We start from the raw sequence: 12,214 nt of genomic DNA, 5'->3' as shown, positions 1-12,214 counted from the left end.
TATGTGCAACAGAGCAGGTATCGTTTCCTGGACCTTATGGGATGTCTCTGTTTACTCTAACTGTCTCTTTGTTGTCTTCTTTTCACTCACACAAACATCCATCTCACAGTCAAATGTTTTCATATCACACTAACAGACACACATTGAGAGGCAAAACCCCTCGACCACCAACAATGCTGGTCTATAATAAGGCAGTGATGATGAGGTATGAGCTGAAGGTTGCCTAGCAACAAGACAAAGGTGTAGCAAGGTTAATATTTGGAAGCCAGGTGTTAAAACCCAGCAGTGTAAAAAAGCACATTCCATTACAAAAAAATACAAAAATAGAGACTTCACAAAATGGAGAAAATAAGAAAAGAAAATCTGCCAGAGGAAGTGAGATTTGCCACCTCCTCTTTCACACCAGACTGGCCAATCAGAGGCCAGATTGTGGTCATTGACAGACAGCTGGTAGCGGTCGCAGTCAGACTACTGAGGATCAGATTAGACAACACGCAGAGGTGCTCTCTCTGGAGATGGCTGCTCTCTAAGCCATGAAAGGAGTCTAACAACAGCCGCAGGTAGCGTAATCTGAAGCAACCTGTAGTGTGCGCAGTGTGAGTGTGCGTTCGCAGGATGAGCCAGAAAGAGCCAAAAGGCTCTCAAACAGATGAGGCATGAGAGGCAGCTGCCCACTCCACGAAGGCTCTCTTCCCATGGAAAGTATCCCTCCATCTGCTGTGTGTCTGTCGATGTCTGTGTGAGTGTGCCGCGCTAACTAAGTGGTCTCTCTCTTTACCTGTGAATTCACGGAACAGCACACACACACTTGCACACACACCTTCCCAGCCAGGCTAAGCCGAGGCAGGGGTTCAGTTGGCAGGCCAATTTACAGTGCCACAGAGGGTTGGAGACGAGACGAGCTCACACAGGAAATGACTTCCTGAAGGACAAATCAAAGTCCATTCCTGTCGCCCATCTCTCATCACCCTGCTCGACTGTGTTCCACTCAAACTTTAATTGGACATGGTCGACGAGTGAAGAGAACAAATTTCCACAGACACTCAACAACAGAGGGGAGATGGGAGGAGAGGAGATAACGGCGTCTTGGCGATTATAGCCATCAATCACTGCTGATGGGAGGAATTATGGTAGCTTTGTGGAAGTGACTGAACAGAAACTGATGACTTGTGCCATCTGCGACTGAGTGGGTCATTGTTTTAATCAACATGGTGCCATGATGGTGATTAGTCTTATTCAGAGGGGAATTCCCATGTCAGCGAGGGACTCTAGAGACGGCACTTTCAAACACGTTCGCTGAGATGACTCGCTGGTGAGTGTGTGCGTGCCAGTAATTATGCCTGTGTACAAAAGGTTAATGTGCGTGTGCATGTACAGTATTCTCTGTGTGTGTGTCTCTCGAGGCACAGCTGGTTTACGTAACTTCCATCATCGTCTCATGCTGCTCCTGTCGCAGATGCCACTCATTACATAACCCTGTCAGAGAAAAAGTATTAATCACACAGTTCACAGGCTCTCGATGCTCTGTGTTCTTGTAAAGCTGTCAATCTTCTCAGCCTCATACTGACAGCGGGCTCATTTAGTCGGTGCTGGTCTCCTGAGGAAATACAGGAAGTACGGAGGAGAGGCTTGTCACTGGAGAGGGTTTTGCACGTAATTGAATTCTCACTCCGCAAACACCATAATGGACAGGATCATTTCCCCAATCGCTTATGTTGTGTCGAAAAGACATAACAAAGCCTCCACCCTTTTTGGCATCCTATTTACAACATCACACAGCTGAATGACAGGAGGTAGAGGAGACTCAGTGACTTGCTTATTTGTTTAAATCTACAGCTCCCAGTCTTTTTGGGTTATGACAATAACGTAATGTCTTCTTGTGAACAGGTGTCACAGGTTGCATTTGCCTGTGAGTTGTGACCACATTCACCAACAAGTGATTTTACCTTTGAACGTCCCCTCATGGAGTTTTTGAGCAGTTTTAACGCTATGAAGCAACATTAACACCTGCGGCTCCCTGTGTTGTTTGCACAGTGGTGACAAAATACACATTCTAGCCAATAGTTTATTCCACTGTTCAACTGGAGGCAGTAACATGTGGCTGCAAGTGAGAAATCATGGATGCAAACTATGCAGGTTTCTGAATTAAAGGGACAGTTCACCCCAAAATATAAAAATACATATTTTTCCTTTTTAACCCTTGTGCTATTTACCAGTCTTAATTGTTTTGATGTGAGTTGTCGAGTATTGTAGATATCAGCCCTAGAGATGTCTCTCTTCTCCTGAATATAATGAAGCTAGATGGCACTCAGCTTGTGGTGCTCAAATTATCAAAAATATACATCTGAGAAACTCAACACTTTCCAGAAATCATGGCCTGGTTACTCAAGATAATCCACAGACCTTGTTGTGAGCAGTTTCATGTAGGAACTATTTTCTTTTTACCTAACTATACACACAAATTGTATCACTGTGCAGAGGGAAGCATGCATCTGCTACTAGCTCACCTAGCACCACTGAGCTAGCTAATGTTACAGCTCAGCCAAGGAGGACGCTGCTAATGTTTACATCTCATGCTGTCAGAAGCACCAGTCTGTCGTCCATGACTTGATGCATGCGTCCTCATGCACAGTTGTTGGGTGTAGTTTGGAAGAAAGAAAATAGTCAGGATGTAACATGTTGATAATAGCCAAGAGAGGATTAGATGGATGATGTATACAGATCAGTTTGCATGTGATGTTACAATAAAACATAAAAATGAAACATTCAAAGGCGGTTCCACCTACATTTCTTTCAGGGTTTTTCAAATGGAAACAGCCACTCATCCATTAGCAAAAAGTAGCGACATAATTACAGCAGCAATTGCTAATAATAAAAATAATAACAGAAGAAAGGGTTAGCTCAGATTATTTGAGGTGAGGTTTGTGTGAGGTCCATAGTCAGTGTAATGTTATAAATGCTTTACCTTGTCGTCACACAGCCCTTTCGAAAGGGGAAACTAAAGCTGTTACATAGTTCTCTTCAAAGCCACCAGACTCCTTTGACAAAAACAGCAATTTAACCTTGCAGAACACAGGAGTTGATGGTCTACCATTGCTTTGATCAGTTAGTTTGTGTTATTGTGTGACGTTCAGATCTGAACTAACGTGGCATCCATAGCAGCTTCCGTGCCAGTGAGGTGGTTAAAGCATTATAGGTAATTTGGAAGATCAATAACACAAAATTCAAAGCGAAGGCTTAGCTCAGTCACAAAGACGCACAGGTGGGCTATGTAGCAACTTCATCATGCAGAAACCTATGTCAGGTCATGTGGGAAAATGCTTATAGAAGGGATAAAACCTCAGTCAAAATTTAAATGTGTTGGATTTGAATACATAAGGAACACTAGTGGAAAGCTCCAGAATGATAGAAATCCCCCCAAAACAGACAACAATGGACACACACTTTAAATAAAACATCTCAGTGTTCTCACCTGGGACAGGTGCAGTTGACCCAGTCATGAGCAGCCTCCAGCGGCGACGCACCCTTTCCTTTGAGAGACGGTAGCTTTGGTAATGTAACTGGCAACTCCTCCTCAGGGACAGGGACTGGACCACAAGACCCACAATGCACTACTGGAATGGGTGTGCCCCAGTACCGCTGTCTTGATATCAACCAGTCCCTCAGCTTGGAGCTGGTGAGGTGGCCGCCGATCTTCTGCTCTCTGGCCTTCTGGGTAATGGAGTCAAATGCCTGCTCTCTGGTGAGGCCTGAGAACTACGGAGAGACGAGGACAAAACAGTGCTCAATTTTTCATTTTTATAGACATTAAAAAGAGAAGATGTACTGGACTTATGTGGCAAAATCTTAGTTTTAAGAGTAACAAATTGACCAAACCACATATTTCAACTGAAAACCAGTGTATATTGGTATTTAGTAGTGTTGTTGATGTAATCAGATCCAAATCTTGACACTTAGTGACCCCCACCCCCTGCAACAGCTGCCCATGTTTTCACTCAGAGGCATTTTTTTTTAATTTTCAGGGTAGAGACATTCCAGCCAAAACCCTGGGGTTTAGTTAGAGAGAGTCTATGTCCACATCACAGCTGCTCCAAGCGCTTCTGGTTGGAAATCTCTGAACGTTTCAGAAAGGCGCTGGTGTTGTTACTGCTGCTCCTTTAGCTAACGCTACTGTCCATCCCGAGCCGTATGATCTGTCAGCCAGCAACTATCGCAACAGTGTTGTGCTGTTATCACCCTGAGCCAGCGGTCATCAACTGGTGACCTGTGGGCCACATCCGGCCCATCAAAGCTTTCTATCTGGTCCACAGAATATTAATTAATTCAGAAAATGTGAGAAGGTTAAAAAATGCATTACAGTATTAAGGATATCCATAAGTAACATGTCATTAAAACAACAGAGGTGGAAGTGCTTTTTTTATGAAGCAGGGGGATGAGGCGCTCCTCAGTGCAATGCCACCACCTTTTTGACAAAGAAAAATGCTATGTGGACACATGCCCTTGCTAATCATTTATTATTGTTATTCTATCAATGTTGTACTCATCATCAATGGTGCGGACCTCATCAGAGTTGATCAGTGTTTGTTTCCCGTCTTCGTCACTTTTCAGCACTGTTTCCCACCTCAGATTCAGAGCTGTAGCCACGGACAGATGGTCCTCACTGCTGTCTGGGATACCTGTCGGACACATGTAACATGGTAAGAAATAAAAAACATGGATACACACATAAACAACCTCTCAAGATAAAAAAAATAAACTCCCTCAGGTGATGTTGAGCATGTTGTTATGTTACTAATCGTTAACAATCCCTTGGGATCCACCTCCACTCTCCCTGAGACAAACACCCACTGGTTTCACATCATTACAGCAGCCACAGTACTGTATGGCAAACATATAGTATAAAAAGGGTCCATTTTCAAAATGCAAAGTGTAAAGGCAGCACCTTTTGCACAATCAAATCCACTGAAGCTGAAAAATGTATTTACATTTAATGATGGAAAATCAAAAAGTGATAATGATTATTCACCTCATCAGTGGACCACATGAAAAGGAGCCTACTCAGCCTCTCGGCTCAGAGATGAATACAAATGTCCGTCTTACATACCAGCTACGATTTCTAAGTGATTGTAAAACCCACCCACACACATGCACACCAATAACTCACCAATCACAGTATCCAAATAGCCATCAAACGCCTCCTTGTGTGAGATGACCACGGGAACCTCGTGGCCTGTGAGCAGGTTGCAAGCAGTGACCTCTGTAACGGAGTCTGGGGAACAGAGGCCAGGAGGTGTGAGATAGACAATGCTGCTTCCCCTGGTGGCTCATTATCAACAATCACTCACCACTGAGACAGAGAAAACCTTGAGGGAATCCCAATTAACAAACACTCAGTCCACTGCAGCGACTACATCCATACCTTGACAGTTAAATAAACATATTTGCATTAGAAAAGCTTTGATGAAATGCCAAAAACATGTAGCTCCTTCTTTATGTGAGGACTGGTTTTTCACTATTTCACTGCTTTTGTTAATTAGGCACCGCTCTATAAAGAACACACGAGATGTAAAGGATCACAACCTTTGCAAGGAACCTTTCAAGCGCTGACAGCGTGTAGGTGTAGAGGAGTGAGCCATCTCACCACTGAAACAGTAATGAATTACGCTGCTGTTGAGAAAAAAACTCTAAATGTGCGCCTTTCCTTAAAAAAAGGCTTCTTTCCTTCACTTCAAAAGCAGGAGATAATACACCTTGAAAGACCCGAACACAGTCTGGGATCACTGCGGACATGCTCACCTCTGCCAGGCTGAAAGGCTTTCTCCAGGGCTGAGCGCACTGAGCTGCTACCGTGCAGCAGCCTATGGGAGGGCAGGATGGCCAGGTAAGCCGCTCCGAACACCATCTCTGGGGAGAAGCTGTAGGCTGACACGGTCTCCCCCGTGTCCTCCCCGTTCACCTGGGAGATAAGAGAAGAAGCATGTGGGAACCTCTCAGCTGCACCACAGCCTGTTTAATGAGGAGGACCGGCTGGCTCTCCAGGCTGCTCTCTAACATAATGCCTACCATGTACGTTAAACACTGTCATCTTAAGATATTTTATATATATGTATTTTACATTTTTTCCTACTCTTGTTTTAGCTGATTCGTTTGCTTAAATTTTACTGCTTTATTTATTCTTGAGATTTTATAATTTTACTAATTTCTTTTTTGTTAACGTTGCTTTTTATTGCCATTTTCATCTAAGCTTCTTATGATTGTTTAAATTTTTTTACTCGACTTTGTTGTGAAAGAGTTCCCTAACCCACTTTCTTTTTAGTTAAAATAAAGGTTGAATGAATGAATGAATGAGTTAATGAATTCTATTACAGTTTATGTACATCTGTGGTTTTTTAATACTGATTAATGCATTTTAGTGATGAAATGATCCAATTACCAGTTAGTTAGTCAACAGGAAGTAACATTTTTAATAATGTATTAAAAGTTTCATTTAGGTTTATTGACGCACTGGTAACAAGTTGTATTCAACCATAACCTGTCGACTCTGGAATGCTTGGTCTGTTTTTTTGTTTGCTTTTACTCTTTAATTTATTTGAGAGGCCGTCAAGTCTATCATGAAAACAGCTACTTAATTTGTATGTGTTTAATTTGGATCAAACATTTCCTTCTCTTATATCCTTTAATGTTCTGTTACTTATTTAGTTTGTCAGACCTGATGATATATATGTTGTGACAATGTGATTCAGTGTGTGTCTGTTTGGTGTTCGCTGTTTTTTTGGTGGTGATGGTTTGTAAAATTAAAAAATACATATGTACATTCATTCATTTTCTGTAACCGCTTGTGCAGTTAGGGGTCGTGGGAAAGGCTGGAGCCTAACCCCAGCTGACATTAGGCGAGAGGCGGGGTACACCCTGAACAGGTTGCCAGACTATCACAGGGCTGACAAAAAAATAAAATAAAATATATAAATAAAAATATATAGTTTTATTTCTTTATCAAATAAAAGCCTAAAATATTTGCCAGGTCATATATTCAAAGAGCGTTTTTTTTTTTTCAATTAATACTTTTATTTTTTGCCACGATAGCGGCTTTCTGACTTTTATAACCGGTCTTAATGACTGTGGTCATCCCCTGACTTCCCTTAGCGCCACCAGCAGTTTCACTTATCCAGTGAAATATCTCAACATTACCTTGACCAAATTTTGTACAGACATTCATGATTCCCAGATGATCCTGACTTTCTTCTAGCGCCACCACAAGGTGTGCATTTGTGGTTTTGGGTGAATTTTTGGCAATCCCTTAACTTTTTCTCTGTTTATGTTGTTTTACACATACTCTGGTATGTGACTAAATACTTAAAGGTTCCATATTATGCTCATATTCAGGTTTATACTTTTATTTTGGTTATCTACTAAATCATGTTTACATGCTTTAATGCTAAAAAAAACACATTATTTTTCTCATATTGTCTGCCTGAATATACCTGTATTCACCCTCTGTCTGAAACGCTCTTTTTTAGCGCCTGTCTCTTTAAGCCCCCCTCCCATAAACGCCAATCCTGCTCTGATTGTCAAGTGTGTCTGAGTCTTCCATGTGTCTGCTCTCAGCACCATCACCACAGCCAAGGAATGACTATAACAGCACTGTAACGCCACTTTCTACATTCCTGTACAGTTGTGACATCACAACTTGAAGGAAGTCTTGACGGCTTGTTTAAAGGTTTGAAGGTTTCTGAAGACGGACTGTGTGCATTTCTCTGTGGACTGAGCGTTTTCATACTTTCCACAGTATCTATGTAGCACCTATACCTGCTTTGTATTAAAAAAAAAAGATGGAAATCTGATTTTTTACAATATGGGACCTTTAAAATAATGACACCTCCCTTCACCTCAGCTGTCCTTTATGTTTTGTGCTTATTAGCCAATGTTCACATGCTAACAGGCTTAAGTCAGATGGAGAGCATGGTAAACATCACATCTGCTAAACATTAAACATCATCATGCTAGCATTATGATTGTGAGCATGTTAAACATTGTCTCAAAGCACCACTGTGTCAACCTTTTATGTGCGACGGCACTTTTCATTCATTGCAATTTACTTTCTTTTTACATGTTTTTCTGTGTTTGATACATGTTCTTATTGTGTCTGCCAGAGCAATGAAGGAAAGCAATTTGGTCCCCTGTATATTGAGTACTGTATATGGAGAAAATGACAATAATTTCTACCTTGAACTAGGAATGTACAGCCACACAGAGCTGCTAGCATGGCTGCAGTCTTGATCGTCGGGTGGTCAGAGCTATACTATTGCTACATTGTGTAAGGGGCATTTCTCTTCGGCTTTGTTTACTGAATAAATGATAACCAAATAAACTGATAGACTGTCAGCTGGAGCCTTAATTCAATAACCTCAGGACTGTGATGTGTTTATGCAACATGCACTGTGCGTAGCTCTTCGATACATAATGAAGCCAAAATGTCTTTAATCCTATAATTATTTATAGATGACACACTCATTCTAGGTTCTGGGTAATTAGTGTATGTCATGTTGTAAGAGAGATACTAACACATATCTTCAGACCCCTGGGGAGATAATTCAGCGAAGAGTTCCTGTGACAGTGTATGATGATGTAATATTAGACAAGCAGCCATCCAATTAACTTAACGGCCCTTGGTCTTCACTTTAATTATGCAGTCTGCCAGAGAAACCCCCCCCCCCACATAAAGAAAGACACGAAAAACCCAAAAGCACTCTGACATCCTCTTACGCTCCTTCCGTTATAAATATGAAGACTTTTTAAATTAAGGGGCTGACTTGAGTAACCATTTTTCTCTTTCGTTTTCAAGGAGAACAGTTTAATAAGGGTGCTCATGGGGCTCTCAGTGGGCTTTTTGCAAGCACTCAGGTTGAAACGACAGACATGCGAAGGAACTGTAAATACAGCTCTTGGAAAACTCAATAGAAACTAATCTGCGACATCATCTGTTTGGGTAAATTGCCACTTGCAGATGGATGCACCCGCTGAACACAGACAACAAAGTGAAAGATTTCTATGTTTCAGTGCATGATTTTTAATAGAAATACATATATAAACAGGGGAATCCAAAATGAAGCAAGCAATCAGTGCTCGGGGAGAAAGAGATGAAAACAGAGGCCGGGAAGAGGGAGCAACAGGGAAACACTGGGTGGAAAAAGGTTGAGAGATTGAAAGGAGAGTGATGAATGAATAAAAAGTGAGAAGTGGGGGGAAGGGAGCTGAGATTCACCTTGAGTTTGAAATCAAAGTAGCAGCCGGTGCACTCTCCAATCCAGTTTGCCTGCATGGCTTTGACACCATACCACTCTGGAAGGTCTGCCAGGGCATCCAGGAGAGGCTGGAGGAGGAAACGGAAACAAAGACACGAGTTTACCACTTTGTACAAGTTTAAAAGAGCTCATTTTCCACTTCACTGTGGAAAAAAAGATAATTTCTTAAAGAGGGGGGCAACCAGTTCCTCATAAGTTTGTGGCTGTCTGGGATAATGCAATTGACTTCAGCTCAGCGTGGCCTCTTTTCAAAGCCTAGCCAATTTATTTTGACAAAGCAGCAGAGCCGACTAGGTCACATTATGCAGACAAAGAGGGATTTTCAAAAATCCTGACCTCCACTCGCCCTACTTTCTTTGATATCACAAAGCAATCGCCTATGAAGTGCACACACACACACACACACACACACACAACAACAGTTATTCTGCATGATTAAAGGAAGCTATGCATATCAACGAGGCTCAGGCCAAAAAGCCACAGCTGGGCTGAGGCCAGAGATGTTCAAACTCTCCATTTCCTTTTCAGTCTGTCACAATCTATTACCCACAATTCCCCTCACTGTGCCGTTCAACATGCAGTACCTCATCACGGCCATATCAATACAAACATAAACACTGGCTATGGTCATCATCAGCACGGCTGCGGAGCGTGTCAGTTATGGATTTGCTCCGGAGTGGGAGAAAAAGAGACATAAATCCCAGCGAATCTGTGTCATCATGACGGAGAGACTCTTGGAGGGGACGCAGCAAAACAAAGATGTTACCAGCAACGAGGAAAAAAAGCAGGGAAGCAATGACGGGCAACTAATGATGGCTTTAAAGAGAGAGGCAGTAAATGTTTTTATTTCCCGAATCAGAAAATATAGTTTGGCTCAGAAGCAGGGGTAACAAGGACAGGAATCTCCATGGCAACTAAGAAAAGCTTGAAAGACAAAGCATGGTAAAGCATTAATCAAGGATGTGAGACATCAAGCGTGTTTCTGAAAAACATATGACACAATACAAATGGTCCAAGACATAAGTTGTTTGTGGTTAATGTGCCTAAATGACATAAAACACCTCTACGCTCCTATCTGAGCAATAAAGCTGAAAAATACACTGAGCTCTCTGTACGTGAATCATTTAGATGTCAGCACAATGTAATAGGCAGGCAGCATGTGTGCCTGAGTGCAACAAGTGTGATTATGCATGAAATTGAAAACTCTGCTCCCGACACATGATCATTTTACATCCTGCACGCTCCACTTCAAAAAAAAAAAAAAAATCCATCTTAGTAATAACATGCAGTCATCTGTGTCCTGGAACAAACAATATGGTTACGATTCATGAGGAAACTCTGTCAGAACGACGCGGCGCAACCTGACAGCTGAACTGATGACTGCTGAGTAAATATTGTCTGAAGTTAATGTTGTCTAACAGACTCAAACACGTGTACAGGCCGGCGGAGAAATGCACACGCGGGAAATCACAGTCCAATTACAGCACTTTTTATTTGGCACGCTGCGGTCTCACACGGTCCTCCTCTCGCTCCATCTGTCTTTCTCACTTTTTTTCCCCGACACCTTCCTCTTCCTTCCTTCCCACTTCTCTATTCGTCAGAGAAAATTAGAAATGCAGGAACACATTGTCGCAGTAGGCCGTTTCCGCCTCCTCTCACACCTCTGACACGGACAAGCATGGGCGACTTCAGCGCTGTGGCGAGAACTGGGCGACGTCTCACTCTGGACAAATTGATGTTTTAATCAAAATGACAAAATTGGCAAAGGAATAAACAAAACCTCAAAGGACAGACAAGTGTTTTTGCATGTATTAACATGTATTTTCCATTACTGTCAATCACTTTTTTAAGCATAGAACGTTTTAAATTAATTTCACACCTACCAGGCCGGGTTTAGTTTCTGTTTTATTTCAGTATGGTATAAAAATCCACTTACATAAACTAAAGGCTTGCTCTTCCTTTCCTTCTCATGGCATCAGTCTGACTCATTTTTGAAAAAAAAAAAACAGGTAGAGCTCAAACACTTAGTAAATTAATCGATAAATTGATTGGCAAATTATCTGCAACTATTTTGATGTTTAAACCATTTATCAAGCAGAGATGTCAATGTTTCTCTGTATCATCTTCTCAAATGTGAGGATTTGCAGTTTTTCTCTGTTTTATAGCACTGTAAGCTGAATGTCTTTGGGATTTCCACTGTTGATGGCCATCTACAGTACAGGCCAAAAGTTTGGACACACCTTCTCATTCAATGCGTTTTCTTTATTTTCATGACTATTTACATTGTAGATTCTCACTGAAGGCATCAAAACTATGAATGAACACGTGGAGTTATGTACTTAACAAAAAAAGGTGAAATAACTGAAAACATGTTTTATATTCTAGTTTCTTCAAAATAGCCACCCTTTGCTCTGATTACTGCTTTGCACACTCTTGGCATTCTCTCGATACTGTATTTATGGAAGTTTGCAGACCAAACAATTTGACAGATTAACTGATAATTAAAATAACCTTTAGTTGCAGCCCTATAAACAAGAAATATTACATTTACACAATTTTATCAACATTTTTCCTCAATTAAGAAAATAATTTATTCAACTTAAAAGGTCCAGTGTGTAGGATTTAAGGGCTTCTGTTGGCAGAAATGGTATATATGACACGTAGCTATGATTTCATTAGTTTATCATCTCCTGAAAATAAAACTTTTGTGTTTTTGTTACCTTAGAATGAGCTGTGTATATCTACATATGCAGCAGGTCTTCCATGAAGTCTACCATGTTGTTCTACAGTAGCCTGGAATGGACAAATCAAAAACTGGCGACAGATAGAGCCATTCTCGTTTCCATGTCAGCCACCGTAATTCATCTATATGATTGGCACATGGGAGAAATTTCAGTTTTACAACCTCCTTG

The 12,214-nt window shown here is 41.5% G+C and overlaps 1 protein-coding gene across 1 annotated transcript in view; it reads right to left on the bottom strand.

The window, feature by feature from the left end:
- Positions 1–12,214, bottom strand: part of lars2 (leucyl-tRNA synthetase 2, mitochondrial) — a 47,335-nt gene that overhangs the window by 12,302 nt on the left and 22,819 nt on the right. The window contains exons 8-12 of the mRNA XM_033641565.2: positions 9,263–9,370; positions 5,797–5,956; positions 5,165–5,269; positions 4,561–4,676; positions 3,473–3,756 (exon numbers count right to left, since the gene is read on the bottom strand). Of these exons, the coding sequence (XP_033497456.2) occupies positions 3,473–3,756; positions 4,561–4,676; positions 5,165–5,269; positions 5,797–5,956; positions 9,263–9,370 (773 nt within the window). The remainder of the gene's footprint in view (positions 1–3,472; positions 3,757–4,560; positions 4,677–5,164; positions 5,270–5,796; positions 5,957–9,262; positions 9,371–12,214) is intronic.

The sequence above is a fragment of the Epinephelus lanceolatus genome, chromosome 10 (genome assembly GCF_041903045.1).
Source record: "Epinephelus lanceolatus isolate andai-2023 chromosome 10, ASM4190304v1, whole genome shotgun sequence".
NCBI lineage: Eukaryota > Metazoa > Chordata > Actinopteri > Perciformes > Serranidae > Epinephelus > Epinephelus lanceolatus.
The sequence above is the reverse complement of the archived record's forward strand: the minus strand, read 5'-3'. Positions and strand labels throughout refer to the sequence as shown.